Source organism: Procambarus clarkii, chromosome 21, assembly GCF_040958095.1.
Source record: "Procambarus clarkii isolate CNS0578487 chromosome 21, FALCON_Pclarkii_2.0, whole genome shotgun sequence".
In the NCBI taxonomy this organism is placed as follows: domain Eukaryota; kingdom Metazoa; phylum Arthropoda; class Malacostraca; order Decapoda; family Cambaridae; genus Procambarus; species Procambarus clarkii.
The window spans coordinates 23364189-23384786 of NC_091170.1; the positions used below are offsets into that span (position 1 = coordinate 23364189).

At 46.7% G+C, this 20598-nt stretch overlaps 1 protein-coding gene across 1 annotated transcript; it reads right to left on the reverse strand.

Annotated features, from left to right (window-relative positions):
• Positions 1-12: 12 nt before the first annotated feature.
• LOC138367177 (fap1 adhesin-like) lies at positions 13-19683 on the reverse strand. The gene is made up of 27 exons (XM_069328582.1): positions 19667-19683; positions 19178-19584; positions 18717-19118; positions 18305-18657; positions 17015-17513; positions 16478-16732; positions 16066-16418; positions 14998-15084; positions 13969-14223; positions 13466-13825; positions 13006-13279; positions 12206-12375; positions 11962-12174; positions 11311-11880; positions 11039-11146; positions 10073-10327; positions 9570-9929; positions 9112-9385; positions 7417-7832; positions 7012-7252; positions 6760-6972; positions 5987-6325; positions 2075-2574; positions 1454-1624; positions 1057-1331; positions 553-784; positions 13-222 (listed from the first exon to the last, which is right to left on the reverse strand). Exons 1-27 carry the CDS (start codon positions 19681-19683, stop codon positions 13-15), a joined length of 7809 nt encoding a protein of 2602 aa, XP_069184683.1.
• Positions 19684-20598: the final 915 nt, after the last annotated feature.

Sequence of the window (20598 nt, forward strand, 5' to 3'; positions counted from 1 at the left end):
ACCATCTGCATTCTAAGCCACACCATCTACACTCTCAGCCACACCATTTACACTCTTAGCCACACCATCTGCAATGTCAGCCACACCATCTACACTCTCAGCCACACCATCTACACTCTCAGCCACACTATCTACACTCTCCTCCAAACCATTTACACTCTCAGTCACACCATCTGCATTCTCAGTCACACCATTTACACGCTCAGCCACACCATCTACACTCTAAGCCACACCTGCATTATCAGCCACACCATCTACACTCTCCGCCACACCATCTATACTCTCAGTCACACCATCTACTCTCTCAGCCACACAATCTACACTCTCAGCCACACAATCTATACTTTCAGCCACACCATCTACACTCTCAGCCATACCATCTACACTCTCAGTTACACCATCTACACTCTCAGCCAGTCCATCTACTCTCTCAGCCTCACCATCTACACTGTCAGCCATACCATCAACACTCTCAGCGACACCATCTACACTCTCAGCGACACCATCTACACTGTCAGCCACAACATTAACACTCTCAGCCACACCATCTACACTCTCAGCCACACCATCTACACTCTCAGCCACACCATCTACGCTCTCAGCCACACCATCAACACTCTCATCAATACCATCTGCACTCTCAGCCACACCATCTACACTCTCAGTTGCACCATCTACACTCTCAGCCAGTCCATCTACTCTCTCAGCCTCACCATCTACACTGTCAGCCACACCATCAACACTCTCAGCGACACCATCTACACTCTCAGCGACACCATCTACACTGTCAGCCACACCATCAACACTCTCAGCCACACCATCTACACTCTCAGCCACACAATCTAAACTCTCAGCAACACCATCTACACTCTCAGCCTCTCCATCTGCACTCTCAGCGACACCATCTACACTCTTAGCGACACCACCTACACTCTCAGACACACCATTAACACTCTCAGCCACACCATCTACACTCTCAGCCACACCATCTACTCTCTCAGCCACACCATCTACACTCTCAGCCACACCATCTACACCCGTAGCAACACCATCTACACTTTTAGCTTCCCATCTACATTCTCAGCGACACCATCTAAACTCTCAGCGACACCATCTAAACTCTGAGCCACATTACCTACACCCTCAGCCACGCCATCAATACTCTCAGCCACACCATGTTCGCTCTCAGCCACACCATCTTCACTCTCAGCAACACCATATGTACACTCAGCCACACTATCTTCACTCTCAGCCACACCATCTACATTCTCAGCCACACCATCTTCACTCTCAGCCTCACCATCTACACTCTCAGTTACACCATCTACACTCTCAGCCACAAATCAACACTCTTAGCGACACCATCTACACTCTCAGCCACAGCATCATCAGTCTCAGCCACACCATCTACATTCTCAGCCACACAATCTACACTCTCAGCGACACCATTTACACTCTCATCGACACCATCTACACTCTCAGCAACACCATCAACACTATCAGCAACACCATCTACACTCTCAGCGACACCATTTTGACTCTCAGCGACAACATCTACACTCTCAGCAACACCATCAACACTATCAGCAACACCATATGGACTCTCAGCCACACCATCTTCACTCTCAGTCACACCATCCACACTCTCAGCCACACCATCTTCACTCTCAGCCTCACCATCTACACTCTCAGCCACACCATCAACACTCTCAGCGACACCATCTACACTCAGCGACACCATCTACACTGTCAGCCACACCATCAACACTCTCAGCCACACCATCTACACTCTCAGCCACACAATCTAAACTCTCAGCAACACCATCTATAATCTAAGCAACACAATCTACACTCTTAGCACACCATCTACACTCTCAGCCACACCATCTATACTCTCAGCCACACCATCAACACTCATCAATACCATCTAAACTCTCAGCCACCCCATCTACATTGTCAGTCACACCATCAAGACTCTCAGGGACACCATCTACACCCAGCGACACCATCTACACTCAGCTACACCATCAACACTCTCAGCCACACCATCTACACTCTCAGCCACACCATCTACACTCTCAGCAACACTATCTACACTCTCAGCCTCTCCATCTACACTCTCAGCGACACCATCTACACTTTCATCGACATCATCTACACTCTCATCCACACCACCTATACTTTCAGCCACACCATCAACACTCTCAGCCACACCATCTACACTCTCAGCCACACCATCTATACTCTCAGCCACACCATCTACACTCTCAGTCACACCATCTACACTCTCAGTCACAGCATCATCACTCTCAGCCTCACCATCTACATTCTCAGCCACACCATCTACACTCTCAGCGACACCATTTACACTCTCAGCGACACCATCTACTTTCTCAGCAACACCATCAACACTATCAGCAACACCATCTACACTCTCAGCGACACCATTTAGACTCTCAGCGACAACATCTACACTCTCAGCAACACCATCAATACTATCAGCAACACCATATGCACTCTCAGCCACACCATCTTCACTCTCAGTCACACCATCTACACTCTCAGCCACACCATCTACACTCTCAGCCACACCATCTACACTCTCAGTCACACCATCTACACTCTCAGCCACACCATCTACACTCTCAGCCACACCATCTACACTCTCAGCCACACCATCTAGACTCTCAGCCACACCATCTACACTCTCAGCCACACCATCTACACTCTCAGTCACACCATCTACATTCTCAGCCACACCATTTACACTCTCAGCCACACCATCAACACTATCAGCCACACCATCAACACTATCAGCCACACCATCTACACTCTCAGCAACACCATCTACACTCTCAGCCATACCATCTACACTCTCAACCACACCATCTACACTCTCAGCGACACCATCTACACTCTCAGCCACACCATCAACACTCTCAGCCACACCATCATCACTCTCAGGCACACCATCTTCACTCTCTCCCACACCATCTACACTCTCAGCCACACCATCTACACTCTCAGCCACACCATCTACACTCTCAGCCACACCATCTACACTCTCAGCCACACCATCTATACTATCAGCAACACCATCTACACTCTCAGCCACACTATCTACACTCTCAGCCACACAATCTACACTCTCAGCAACACCATCTACACTCTCAGCCACAATATCTACACTCTCAGCCACACCATCTACACTCTCAGCCACACCATCTACACTCTCAGCCACACCATCTATACTATCAGCAACACCATCTACACTCTCAGCCACACTATCTACACTCTCAGCCACACAATCTACACTCTCAGCCACACCATCTACACTCTAAGTCAGGGGTCTCCAAACTTGTCAATGTAAGCGCCACATTATATATTTCCCATATTTATGCGGGCCGGAGGAATAAAAAATAAAAAAAAAAACAAAAAACAAATCAGTGCCAGTAATTTAATTTCCTCAAATATTAAAGTATAAACATGGAAAAATTAAAACATATCTTTTTGGAAAAAATCAGGGTAAACTAAATAGATTCCTGCCTTTAGTTTTATGCAATTAAATTAGTGTGACGAATGATACTGTCGTTTTGACTTCAAAATTTCATTAAAATCAGGTTCCAGATTAGATGAGCCAATTGTAAGAATTGATTTCAAGTGATCATCAGACAAATTTGCTCGATAGTTAGATTTCACATACTTCATTTTGGAAAAAGTTTGTTCACACAAGTATGTTGAACTAAAAATGGACACAAAACTACAAGCAAACTTTATCAAATTTGGAAACTGATCTGGCTGCAGGCATTTATAAAACTCAATCAGATTTCCTTCTCTATACTTATCTTTCAGTCTGTCATCTGCCTGGAGATCAATAATTTCCATTTGAAATTGAGTTGGAAGATTTTCAGCATTGCAGTCAAATGGATTATGAAAGAGCCTGATTTCATTTGCTTTGGCATCAAGGTCAGCAAATCGCTTCTGAAACTGTTTTTTCAAATCTGAAATTATTTCATTTGCAAATGAAAAAGGAAATTCAACTTTACTTTCTGCATGAAATTTTTCACAACATGGAAAATGAGCAAAATTCTTAACCTTCACCTGGCCTTCAAGTAGTGCAAGTTTTGCTCTGAATGCCTTGACATGAACAAAGTAGTCACTGATCAAATTTGTTTTGCCTTGCAATTTCAGATTCAAGTTATTCATATGACCTGTCATATCTGCAAAAAATGCCAATTTCCAAATCCATTCACATTCTGATAATAATGGCTGAGGGTTATTTTTCTCTGTGAGAAATAAATCAATTTCTAATCTGAGCTCAAAGAAATGCAGCAAAACCTTTCCACAACTAAGCCATCTAACTGCTGTATAATAAGGCAAGTTAACAAACTCCGCATCAATTTCTTTCAAGAAATCACGGAACTGGCGATGGTTGAGTGCATGAGATCTAATGAAATTAACCACAGAAACAACAGGTTTCATGACACAAGACATATCAACATATTTTAGGCACAATGCTTGTTGATGGATAAGGCAATGCAGAAAAATGGGTTTTGAGAATCCTCCAACCTCACAAGCTGTTGTAATTTGCCCAACCAAACCCTTCTTTGTCCCAGACATATTCTTTCCTCCATCAATTGTCACACACTGCACTTGTTTCCATTCCAGGTTGTATTCTGTCATAGTTTTACTTACTTCATTGAAAATGTCCTCTCCAGTTGTTGTGGTGTGCATGCTGTGAACTGATGCTAATTCTTGGCTCACAAATAATTCACTATCAACACCACGAATGAATACTAAGAGCTGAGAAGTATCACACACATCAGTTGATTCATCCAACGCAAGAGAATACCAACAAAATCTTTTTGTTTTTTTCCTTTATTTGCCGAATTATGTCGCCTCCTAAATCTTCAATTCTACGAGCAACAGTATTTGACCCAAGACTTATCATTTTGAAGAGGTTTACTTTTTCTGGTCATACCTCTCCTGCTGCTTCCACTATACACTCTTTTATGATACGACCATCAGTGAAAGGTTTTCCTTTTTTAGCCAACACATAGGCAACTTTGTAACTGGCTCTAGTTGAAGTTTCATTTTCAGATTTTTTCTTACTGAAAACAGCCTGTTGAGAATGCAGACTGTGCTGAAATGATTCAAACTTTTTAGTGCGTTCTGCTCCTGTGATGTGAGAATAACTTGAGCCATGTTTAGATTCATAGTGCCGACGAATATTGTATTCCTTCAGAACAGCAACACTGTCTCTACATATTATGCATAAAGCTTTATCATTTGCTATCACAAAAAAGTACTTTATCTTCCATTCGTCATTGAACCGACGGCACTCACTGTCCACTTTTCTTTTCTTTATCTTTTCCATATCTGAAAACATAAGGGTAAAATAAATGAAATAAATTCAACAGGAAAAAAACAGCTTGTATGTGGTGTTAAAAAGCATAGCATATTATTATAAAGTGGTAAATATTATGGCAACAGCTTTCGTTGATAAACTTAATGGTTACCATTTTAACTATTTTAAACATGCAATATTTTTGGCTACAATAGTATTATTGCTATTTTGTATAACTAAGATAAAGGCATTGTCAAAGTACAGAGAAAAGAATATTGTACAGTGTTTGTGCTCCCTGAAACGGAAGCAGAGAAGCTCCACTCGCCCTCCATCCCCACAATATACAGTTATACACAACTGATTGGTTGTAATGCACAACACATACCTACCAGTATTAGTATCTGTGCGTCACACTATCGAGAGAGAGGAAAACTGACTCGGGTTGAGCGCCACCAGTCAGCAGCCCCAGCTTTGAATAATTCTGCGATGCCATTCGTACGATAATTATTTTTTCAAGGCCACCACACAGGGATTTGTTTGGAGGGCCGGATGAAATTATGTGGCAGGCCGGATGTGGCCCGCGGGCCATAGTTTGGAGACCACTGCTCTAAGCCATACCATCTGCATTCTAAGCCACACCATCAACACTCTCAGCAACGCCATCAACACTCTCAGATACACCATCTACACTCTCAGCCACATCATCTACACTCTCAGCGACACTATTTACACTCCCAGCGACACCATCTACACTCTCAGCAACACCATCAACACTATCAGCAACACCATTTACACTCTCAGCGACACCATTTACACTCTCAGCGACACCATCTACACTCTCAGCAACAATATCAACACTATCAGCAACACCATATGCACTCTCAGCCACACCATCTTCACTCTCAGTCACACCATCTACACTCTCAGCCACACCATCTTCACTCTCAGCCTCACCATCTACACTCTCAGCCACACCATCTACACTCACAGCCACAAATCAACACTCTTAGCGACACCATCTACACTCTCAGCCACACCATCATCACTCTCAGCTTCACCATCTATACTCTCAGCCAAACCATCTACTCTCTCAGCGACACCATCTACACTCTCAGCCACACCATCTACACTCTCAGCCACACCATCAACACTCTCAGCCACACTATCAACACTTTCAGCCACACCATCTACACTCAGCGACAACACCTACACCCTTAGCCACACCATCTCCCCTCTCAGCTACACCATGAACCCTCTCAGCAACACCATCTACACTCTCATCCACGCCATCTACACTCTCAGCCACAAATCAACACTCTTAGCGACACCATCTACACTCTCAGCCACACCATCTACTCTCTCAGCGACACCATCTACACTCTCAGCCACACCATCAACACTCTCAGCCACACCATCTACACTCTCAGCCACACCATCTACACTTTCAGCCACACCATCAACACTCTCATCAAAACCATCTGCACTCTCAGCCACACCATCTACACTCTCAGTTACACCATCTACACTCTCAGCCAGTCCATCTACTCTCTCAGCCTCACCATCTACACTGTCAGCCACACCATCAACACTCTCAGCGACACCATCTACACTCTCAGCGACACCATCTACACTGTCACCCACACCATCAACACTCTCAGTCACACCATCTACACTCTCAGCCACACCATCTAAACTCTCAGCAACACCATCTACACTCTCAGCCTCTCCATCTGCACTCTCAGTAACACCATCTACACTCGCAGCGATACCATCTACACTCTCAGCAACACCATATGCACTCTCAGCCACACTATCTTCACTCTCAGCCACACCATCTACATTCTCAGCTACACCATCTTCGCTCTCAGCCTCACCATCTACACTCTCAGCCACACCATCTACACTCTCAGCCACAAATCAACACTCTTAGCGACACCATCTACACTCTCAGCAACAACATATGCACTCTCAGCCACACTATCTTCACTCTCAGCCACACAATCTACACTATCAGCCACACCATCTACACTCTCAGCGACACCATTTACACTCTCAGCGACACCATCTACACTCTCAGCAACAACATCAACACTATCAGCAACACCATCTACACTCTCAGCGACACCATTTACACTCTCAGCGACAACATCTAAACTCTCAGCAACACCATCAACACTATCAGCAACACCATATGCACTCTCAGCCACACCATCTTCACTCTCAGTCACACCATCTACACTCTCAGCCACACCATCTTCACTCTCAGCCTCACCATCTACATTCTCAGCCACACCATCTACACTCTCAGCCGCACCATCAACACTCTCAGCAACACCATCTACACTCTCAGCCACACAATCAACACTCTCAGCCACTCCATCTACACTCTCAGCCACTCCATATACACACTCAACTACACCATCTACACTCTCAACGACACCATCTACACTCTCAGCCACTCCATCTACACTCTCAGCCACACTATCTACAATCTTAGCCACACCATCTACAATCTCAGCCACACCATCTACAATCTCAGCCACACCATCTACAATCTCAGCCACACCATCAACTCTCTCATCAATACCATCTACACTCTCAGCCACACCATCTACACTCTCAGCCACACCATCTACACTCTAAGCCATTCCATATACACTCACAGCCACACCAACTACACTGTCAGCCACACCATCAAGAATCTCAGGGACACCATCTACACTCTCAGCGACACCATCTACACTCTCAGCAACACAATCTACACTCTCAGCCTTTCCATCTACACTCTCAGCGACACCATCTACACTCTCAGCGGCACCATCTTCACTTTCAGCCACACCATCAACACTCTCAGCCACACCATCTACACTCTCAGCCACACCATCTATACTCTCAGCCACACCATCTACACTCTCAGTCACACCATCTACACTCTCAGCCACACCATCAACACTCATCAATACCATCTACACTCTCTGCCACATCATCTACACTCTCAGCCACACCATCTACACTCTCAGCCAGTCCATCAACACTCTCAGCGACACCATCTACACTCTCACCCACACTATCTACACTCTCAGCAACACCATCTATATTCTCAGCCACACCATCTACAACCTCCGCCACTCCATCTATACTCAGCCACACCATCTACACTCTCAGCCACACAATCAACACTCAGCCACACCATCTACACTCTCAACAACACCATCTTCACTCTCAGCCACACCATCTACACTCTCTGCCACTCCATCTACACTCTCAGCCACACCATATACACACTCAACTACACCATCTACACTCTCAACGACACCATCTACCCTCTCAGCCACACCATCTACGCTCTCAGCGACATCATCTCCCTCTCAGTAACACTATCAACACTCTCAGCGACACCATCTACACTCTAACTAAACACTATCTACAATCTCAGCAACACCATCTACATTCTCAGCCACACCATCTACACTCTCCGCCACACCATCTATACTCTCAGCCACACCATCTACTCTCTCAGCCACACAATCTACACTCTCAGCCACACAATCTATACTCTCAGCCACACCATCTACACTCTCAGCCATACCATCTACACTCTCAGTTACACCATCTACACTCTCAGCCAGTCCATCTACTCTCTCAGCCTCACCATCTACACTGTCAGCCATACCATCAACACTCTCAGCGACACCATCTACACTCTCAGCGACACCATCTACACTGTCAGCCACACCATTAACACTCAGCCACACCATCTATACTCTCAGCCACACCATCTACACTCTCAGCCACACCATCTACACTCTCAGCCACACCATCAACACTCTCATCAATACCATCTGCACTCTCAGCCACACCATCTACACTCTCAGTTACACCATCTACACTCTCAGCCAGTCCATCTACTCTCTCAGCCTCACCATCTACACTGTCAGCCACACCATCAACACTCTCAGCGACACCATCTACACTCTCAGCGACACCATCTACACTGTCAGCCACACCATCAACACTCTCAGCCACACCATTTACACTCTAAGCCACACAATCTAAACTCTCAGCAACACCATCTACACTCTCAGCCTCTCCATCTGCACTCTCAGCGACACCATCTACACTCTTAGCGACACCATCTACACTCTCAGCCACACCACCTACACTCAGCCACACCATTAACACTCTCAGCCACACCATCTACACTCTCAGCCAAACCATCTACACTCTCAGCCACACCATCTACACTCTCAGCCACACCATCTACACTCTCAGCCACACCATCTACACCCGTAGCAACACTATCTACACTTTTAGCTTCCCCATCTACATTCCCAGCGACACCATCTAAACTCTCAGCGACACCATCTAAACTCTGAGCCACATTACCTACACTCTCAGCCACGCCATCAATACTCTCAGCCACACCATGTACGCTCTCAGCCACACCATCTTCACTCTCAGCAACACCATATGTACACTCAGCCACACTATCTTCACTCTCAGCCACACCATCTACATTCTCAGCCACACCATCTTCGCTCTCAGCCTCACCATCTACACTCTCAGTTACACCATCTACACTCTCAGCCACAAATCAACACTCTTAGCGACACCATCTACACTCTCAGCCACAGCATCATCACTCTCAGCCACACCATCTACATTCTCAGCCACACAATCTACACTCTCAGCGACACCATTTACACTCTCATCGACACCATCTACACTCTCAGCAACACCATCAACACTATCAGCAACACCATCTACACTCTCAGCGACACCATTTAGACTCTCAGCGACAACATCTACACTCTCAGCAACACCATCAACACTATCAGCAACACCATATGGACTCTCAGCCACACCATCTTCACTCTCAGTCACACCATCTACACTCTCAGCCACACCATCTTCACTCTCAGCCTCACCATCTACACTCTCAGCCACACCATCTCCCCTCTCAGCAACACCATCTATAATCTAAGCAACACAATCTACACTCTCAGACACACTATCTACACTCTAAGCCACAACATCTACACTCTCAGCCAGACCATCTACACTCTTAGCGACACCAACTACACACTCAGCCACACCATCTTCACTCTCAGCTACACCATCTACACTCACAGTCACACTATCTACACTCTGAGACACAACATCTACACTCCCAGCCTCACCATCTACACTCTCAGCAATACCATCCACACTCACAGCCACACCATCTACACTCTCAGCAATACCATCTACACTCACAGCCACACCATCTACACTCTCAGACACAACATCTGCACTCTCAGCCACACCATCTACACTTTAAGCAATACCATCTACACTCTCAGCCACACCGTCTACACTCTCAGCTACACCATCTATACTCTCAGCAACACCATCTACACTCTCAGCCAAACCATCTACACTCTCAGCAATACAATCTACACTCTCAGCAACTCCATATACACTCTCAGCCACACCATATACACACTCAGCTACACCATCAACACTCTCAGCCACACTATGTACAATCTTAGCCTCATCATCAACACTCTAAGCCAAACCATCTACACTCTCAGCCACACCATTTGCACTCTCAGCAACACCAACTACACTCTCAGCCACACCATCTACACTTTAAGCAATACCATCTACACTCTTAGACACAACATCTACACTCTCAGTAACACCACCTACAATCTCAGGCACACTATCTACACTCTCAGCCACACCATCTACATTCTCAGCTACACCATCTTCGCTCTCAGCCTCACCATCTACACTCTCAGCCACACCATCTACACTCTCAGCCACAAATCAACACTCTTAGCGACACCATCTACACTCTCAGCAACACCATATGCACTCTCAGCCACACTATCTTCACTCTCAGCCACACAATCTACACTATCAGCCACACCATCTACACTCTCAGCGACACCATTTACACTCTCAGCGACACCATCTACACTCTCAGCAACAACATCAACACTATCAGCAACACCATCTACACTCTCAGCGACACCATTTACACTCTCAGCGACAACATCTATACTCTCAGCAACACCATCAACACTATCAGCAACACCATATGCACTCTCAGCCACACCATCTTCACTCTCAGTCACACCATCTACACTCTCAGCCACACCATCTTCACTCTCAGCCTCACCATCTACATTCTCAGCCACACCATCTACACTCTCAGCCGCACCATCAACACTCTGAGCAACACCATCTACACTCTCAGCCACACAATCAACACTCTCAGGCACTCCATCTACACTCTCAGCCACTCCATATACACACTCAACTACACCATCTACACTCTCAACGACACCATCTACACTCTCAGCCACACCATCTACACTCTCAGCAACACTATCTACAATCTCAGCCACACCATCTACAATCTCAGCCACACCATCTACAATCTCAGCCACACCATCTACAATCTCAGCCACACCATCAACTCTCTCATCAATACCATCTACACTCTCAGCCACACCATCTACACTCTCAGCCACACCATCTACACTCTAAGCCATTCCATATACACTCACAGCCACACCAACTACACTGTCAGCCACACCATCAAGAATCTCAGGGACACCATCTACACTCTCAGCGACACCATCTACACTCTCAGCAACACAATCTACACTCTCAGCCTTTCCATCTACACTCTCAGCGACACCATCTACACTCTCAGCGGCACCATCTCCACTTTCAGCCACACCATCAACACTCTCAGCCACACCATCTACACTCTCAGCCACACCATCTATACTCTCAGCCACACCATCTACACTCTCAGTCACACCATCTACACTCTCAGCCACACCATCAACACTCATCAATTACATCTACACTCTCTGCCACATCATCTACACTCTCAGCCACACCATCTACACTCTCAGCCAGTCCATCAACACTCTCAGCGACACCATCTACACTCTCACCCACACTATCTACACTCTCAGCAACACCATCTATATTCTCAGCCACACCATCTACAACCTCCGCCACTCCATCTATACTCAGCCACACCATCTACACTCTCAGCCACACAATCAACACTCAGCCACACCATCTACACTCTCAACAACACCATCTTCACTCTCAGCCACACCATCTACACTCTCTGCCACTCCATCTACACTCTCAGCCACACCATATACACACTCAACTACACCATCTTCACTCTCAACGACACCATCTACCCTCTCAGCCACACCATCTACGCTCTCAGCGACATCATCTCCCTCTCAGTAACACTATCAACACTCTCAGCGACACCATCTACACTCTAACTAAACACTATCTACAATCTCAGCAACACCATCTATATTCTCAGCCACACCATCTACACTCTCCGCCACACCATCTATACTCTCAGCCACACCATCTACTCTCTCAGCCACACAATCTACACTCTCAGCCACACAATCTATACTCTCAGCCACACCATCTACACTCTCAGCCATACCATCTACACTCTCAGTTACACCATCTACACTCTCAGCCAGTCCATCTACTCTCTCAGCCTCACCATCTACACTGTCAGCCATACCATCAACACTCTCAGCGACACCATCTACACTCTCAGCGACACCATCTACACTGTCAGCCACACCATTAACACTCAGCCACACCATCTATACTCTCAGCCACACCATCTACACTCTCAGCCACACCATCTACACTCTCAGCCACACCATCAACACTCTCATCAATACCATCTGCACTCTCAGCCACACCATCTACACTCTCAGTTACACCATCTACACTCTCAGCCAGTCCATCTACTCTCTCAGCCTCACCATCTACACTGTCAGCCACACCATCAACACTCTCAGCGACACCATCTACACTCTCAGCGACACCATCTACACTCTCAGCCACACCATCAACACTCTCAGCCACACCATTTACACTCTAAGCCACACAATCTAAACTCTCAGCAACACCATCTACACTCTCAGCCTCTCCATCTGCACTCTCAGCGACACCATCTACACTCTTAGCGACACCATCTACACTCTCAGCCACACCACCTACACTCTCAGCCACACCATTAACACTCTCAGCCACACCATCTACACTCTCAGCCAAACCATCTACACTCTCAGCCACACCATCTACACTCTCAGCCACACCATCTACACTCTCAGCCACACCATCTACACCCGTAGCAACACTATCTACACTTTTAGCTTCCCCATCTACATTCCCAGCGACACCATCTAAACTCTCAGCGACACCATCTAAACTCTGAGCCACATTACCTACACTCTCAGCCACGCCATCAATACTCTCAGCCACACCATGTACGCTCTCAGCCACACCATCTTCACTCTCAGCAACACCATATGTACACTCAGCCACACTATCTTCACTCTCAGCCACACCATCTACATTCTCAGCCACACCATCTTCGCTCTCAGCCTCACCATCTACACTCTCAGTTACACCATCTACACTCTCAGCCACAAATCAACACTCTTAGCGACACCATCTACACTCTCAGCCACAGCATCATCACTCTCAGCCACACCATCTACATTCTCAGCCACACAATCTACACTCTCAGCGACACCATTTACACTCTCATCGACACCATCTACACTCTCAGCAACACCATCATCACTATCAGCAACACCATCTACACTCTCAGCGACACCATTTAGACTCTCAGCGACAACATCTACACTCTCAGCAACACCATCAACACTATCAGCAACACCATATGGACTCTCAGCCACACCATCTTCACTCTCAGTCACACCATCTACACTCTCAGCCACACCATCTTCACTCTCAGCCTCACCATCTACACTCTCAGCCACACCATCTCCCCTCTCAGCAACACCATCTATAATCTAAGCAACACAATCTACACTCTCAGACACACTATCTACACTCTAAGCCACAACATCTACACTCTCAGCCAGACCATCTACACTCTTAGCGACACCAACTACACACTCAGCCACACCATCTTCACTCTCAGCTACACCATCTACACTCACAGTCACACTATCTACACTCTGAGACACAACATCTACACTCCCAGCCTCACCATCTACACTCTCAGCAATACCATCCACACTCACAGCCACACCATCTACACTCTCAGCAATACCATCTACACTCACAGCCACACCATCTACACTCTCAGACACAACATCTGCACTCTCAGCCACACCATCTACACTCATAGCGACACCATCTACACTCTCAGCCACACCATCTACACTCTCAGCTACACCATCTATACTCTCAGCAACACCATCTACACTCTCAGCCAAACCATCTACACTCTCAGCAATACAATCTACACTCTCAGCAATACAATCTACACTCTCAGCAACTCCATATACACTCTCAGCCACACCATATACACACTCAGCTACACCATCAACACTCTCAGCCACACTATGTACAATCTTAGCCTCATCATCAACACTCTAAGCCAAACCATCTACACTCTCAGCCACACCATTTGCACTCTCAGCAACACCAACTACACTCTCAGCCACACCATCTACACTTTAAGCAATACCATCTACATTCTTAGACACAACATCTACACTCTCAGTAACACCACCTACAATCTCAGACACACTATCTACACTCTAAGCCACACCATTTACACTCTCAGATACACCATCTACACTCTCAGCCACACCATCTTTACCCTTATCCACACCATCTACACTCTCAGCCACATCATCTTTAACCTAAGCCACACCATCTACACTCTCAGCCACACCATCTACAATCTAAGCCACACCATATACACTCTCAGCTACACTATCTACACTCTCAGTAACACCATCTACTCTCTCAACCGCACTATCTACACTCAGTAACACCATCTACACTCTCAGTCACACCATCTACACTCTCAGCAACACCATCTTTACCCTTATCCACACCATCAACACTCTCAGCGACACCATCTACACTCTCAGCCACATCATTTACGCGCTCAGCCACACCATCTACACTCTAAGCCACACCTTCTGCATTCTCAGCCACACCATCTACTCTCTTATCCACACATTATCAACACTCTCAGCAACTCTATCTACACTCTCAGCAACAGCATCTACACTCTCAGTTATGCTATCTACACTCTCAGCGACACCATCTACACTCTCACCCACACCATCCACACTCTCAGTAACACCATCTACTCTCTCAACCGCACTATCTACATTCCCAGTCACACCATCTTCACTCTCAGCCACACATCTACACTCAGCCACACCATCTACACTCTCAGCCACACCATCTATACTCTCAGCAACACCATCTACACTCTCAGCCAAACCATCTACACTCTCAGCAATACAATCTACACTCTCAGCCACACCATCTACATTCTAAGCCACACAATCTACACTCTCAGCCTCACCATAAACACTCTTAGCCACACCATCAACACTCTCAGCCACACCATCTACACTCTCAGCGACACCATCTACGCTCTCATCCACACAATCTACACTCTCCTATACACCATCTATGCTCTCAGCCACACCATCTGCATTCTCAGTCACACCATTTACACTCTCATCCACACCATTAACACTTTCAGCAACACCATCTAAACTCTCAGCAACACCATCTACACTCTCAGCAATACTATCTACACTCTCAGCCACACTATCTACACTCTCAGCCACACTATCAACACTCTCAGCAACACCATCTACACTCTCAGCGGCACCATCTACACTCTCAGTCACACAATCTTCACTCTCACCCACACCATCTACACTCTCCGCAACAACATCAACCCTCTCACCCACACTATCAACACTATCAGGCACACCATTTACACTCTCAGCCACATTGTCTACACTCTCAGCCGCACCATCAACACTCTCAGCCACACCATGTACACTCTCAGCCACACCATCTTCACTCTCAGCCACACCATGTACACTCTCAGCCACACCATCTTCACACTCAGCCAAACCATATGCACTCTCAGCCACACCATCTTCACTCTCAGCCACACCATCTACACCCTCAGCCACACCATCTTCAATCTCAGCCACACCATCTACACTCCCAGCCACAAATCAACACTCATAGCGACTCCATCTACACTCTCAGCCACACCATCTTCACTCTCAGCCACACCTTCTACACTCTCAGCCACACCATCTACACTCTCAGCGACACCATTTACACTCTCAGCGACACCATCTACACTCTCAGCAACACCATCAACACTATCAGCTATACCATCTACACTTCTTGTCACACCATCTACACTCTCAGCCACACCATCTACACCCTCAGCCACACCATCTTCAATCTCAGCCACACCATCTACACTCTCAGCCACACACTCTACACTCTCAGCCACACCATCTACACTCCCAGCCACAAATCAACACTCATAGCGACACCATCTACACTCTCAGCCACACCATCTTCACTCTCAGCCACACCTTCTACACTCTCAGCCACACCATCTACACTCTCAGCGACACAATTTACACTCTCAGCGACACCATCTACACTCTCAGCAACAACATCAACACTATCAGCTATACCACCTATACTTCTTGTCACACCATCTACACTCTCAGCCACACCATCTACACTCTCAGCCACACCATCAACACTCAGCCACACCATCTACACTCTCACCCACACCATCTTCACTCTCAGCCACACCATCTACACTCTCAGCCACACCTCTTTCACCCTTAGCCACACTATCTCCCGTCTCAGCCACACCATCAACCCTCTCAGCAACACCATCAACCCTCTCAGCAACACCATCTACACTCTCAGTCACACCATCTACACTCTCAGCAACACCATCTACACTCTCCGCTACACTATCGACACTGTCAGCAACACCATCTACACTCTCAGCCACACCATCAACACTCTCAGCCACACCATCTACACTCTCAGCCCCACAATCAATACTCTCAGCCACACCATCTGCATTCTCAGCCACACCATCTTCACTCTCAGCCACACCATCTACACTCTCAGCCACACCATCTACACTCTCAGCCAATCCATCTACACTCTCAGTAACACCATATACACACTCAGCTACACCATCTACACTCTCAGCGACACCATCTACACTCTCAGCAACACCATCTACAATCTCAGCCACATCATCAACACTCTAAGTGATACCATCTACACTCTCAGTAACACTATCTACAGTATCAGCGACATCATCTCCCTTCTCAGTAACACCATCTACACTCTCAGCCACACCATCTACACTCTCAGCCACACCATCAACACTCTCAGCTACACCATATACACACTCAGCAACACCATCAACACTCTCAGCAACACCATCTACACTCTCAGCCACACCATCTACACTTTAAGCAATACCATCTACACTCTCAGACACAACATCTACACTCTCAGTAACACCACCTACACTCAAAGCCACACCATCTACACTCTCAGCGACACTATCTACACTCTCAGACACACTATCTACACTCTAAGCCACAACATCTACACTCTCAGCCAGACCATCTATACTCTTAGCGACACCAACTACACACTCAGCCACACCATCTTTACTCTCCGGTACACCATCTACACTCACAGTCACACCATCAACACTCTGAGACACAAAATCTACACTCCCAGCCTCACCACCTACACTCTCAGCAATACCATCCACACTCACAGCCACACCATCTACACTCAGCAATACCATCTACACTTACAGCCACACCATCTACACTCTCAGACACAACATCTGCACTCTCAGCCACACCATCTACACTCATAGCGACACCATCTACACTCTGCGACACTATCTACACTCTCAGCCACACCATCTACACTCTCAGTCACACCATCTACACTCTCAGCAATACTATCTACACTCTCAGCCACACTATCTACACTCTCAGCCACACTATCAACACTCTCAGCAACACCATCTACACTCTCAGCGACACCATCTACACTCTCAGTCACACAATCTTCACTCTCACCCACACCATCTACACTCTCCGCCACAACATCAACCCTCTCACCCACACTATCAACACTATCAGGCACACCATTTACACTCTCAGCCACATTGTCTACACTCTCAGCCGCACCATCAACACTCTCAGCCACACCATGTACACTCTCAGCCACACCATCTTCACTCTCAGCCACACCATGTACACTCTCAGCCACACCATCTTCACTCTCAGCCAAACCATATGCACTCTCAGCCACACCATCTTCACTCTCAGCCACACCATCTACACCCTCAGCCACACCATCTTCAATCTCAGCCACACCATCTACACTCCCAGCCACAAATCAACACTCATAGCGACTCCATCTACACTCTCAGCCACACCATCTTCACTCTCAGCCACACCTTCTACACTCTCAGCCACACCATCTACACTCTCAGCGACACCATCTACACTCTCAGTCACACAATCTTCACTCTCACCCACACCATCTACACTCTCCGCCACAACATCAACCCTCTCACCCACACTATCAACACTATCAGGCACACCATTTACACTCTCAGCCACATTGTCTACACTCTCAGCCGCACCATCAACACTCTCAGCCACACCATGTACACTCTCAGCCACACCATCTTCACTCTCAGCCACACCATGTACACTCTCAGCCACACCATCTTCACTCTCAGCCAAACCATATGCACTCTCAGCCACACCATCTTCACTCTCAGCCACACCATCTACACCCTCAGCCACACCATCTTCAATCTCAGCCACACCATCTACACTCCCAGCCACAAATCAACACTCATAGCGACTCCATCTACACTCTCAGCCACACCATCTTCACTCTCAGCCACACCTTCTACACTCTCAGCCACACCATCTACACTCTCAGCGACACCATCTACACTCTCAGTCACACAATCTTCACTCTCACCCACACCATCTACACTCTCCGCCACAACATCAACCCTCTCACCCACACTATCAACACTATCAGGCACACCATTTACACTCTCAGCCACATTGTCTACACTCTCAGCCGCACCATCAACACTCTCAGCCACACCATGTACACTCTCAGCCACACCATCTTCACTCTCAGCCACACCATGTACACTCTCAGCCACACCATCTTCACTCTCAGCCAAACCATATGCACTCTCAGCCACACCATCTTCACTCTCAGCCACACCATCTACACCCTCAGCCACACCATCTTCAATCTCAGCCACACCATCTACACTCCCAGCCACAAATCAACACTCATAGCGACTCCATCTACACTCTCAGCCACACCATCTTCACTCTCAGCCACACCTTCTACACTCTCAGCCACACCATCTACACTCTCAGCGACACCATTTACAAGTAGTAGGGATGACATGCCACAGGTCCCCATTTTTTTTTTTTGCCAGAGGACCCCTGTAGGGATGACATGCCACAGGTCCCCATTTTTTTTTTTTGCCAGAGGACCCCTGTAGGGATGACATGCCACAGGTCCCCATTTTTTTTTTGGGGAGCGGACCCCTGTGGACTTGACATGCCACAGGTCCCCATTTTTTTTCAGGTCAAATATCCCCTGTGCGCCCCAAGGGTTTCAGGTAAATTTAGAAAATCCCCTGTGGGCCCCAAGGGTTTCAGGTAAATTTTGTCAGTCACAGATTTTAGAAGTAAGGATTTCTTATGAGAAAAAATAATTTCCGAGACATAGAAGTTTGTTAAGGCCTTATGGGACAAATTCAAATAACGTATGTAGCTCTTTAGGGCTTCCAGGAGAACTCTACGGACATATTTTACATGTTTTCAACTTACAAAATCGTCAAAGTAAGCCTTAGTTATTCATATAAATTTAGAAAATCACCTGTGTAAGTCATTGTTTTCAGGGTTTCGTACATCACACCCCCCTCCCTCCCCCCTTACCTCGCAATCTGTCGCCTCACCTGTATTTACTTTAGACGTCAGCCAGCCAGCCAGCCAGTCAGCTCTTAATCTTATCTTATCTTCATAATATCTGGACCGTCCCTCCTCTCTCTCTCTCTCCTTTCATTCAGTTCAACTATTTTCCAACATCGTATGTTTGCTCCTTTTCATTAAGCAAGTCAGTATGTTTGCTCCTTTTCATTAAGCAAGTCAGTTTTACACAAATAAATCATGTTAGTAAGCAAGTTCTAGCTCACGTTCCCCACCTTAGTCCCCTGTCGTATAAAGAATACTATCATTCCAATCCCTCTAAAATTTAAAAATAATCATATTTCA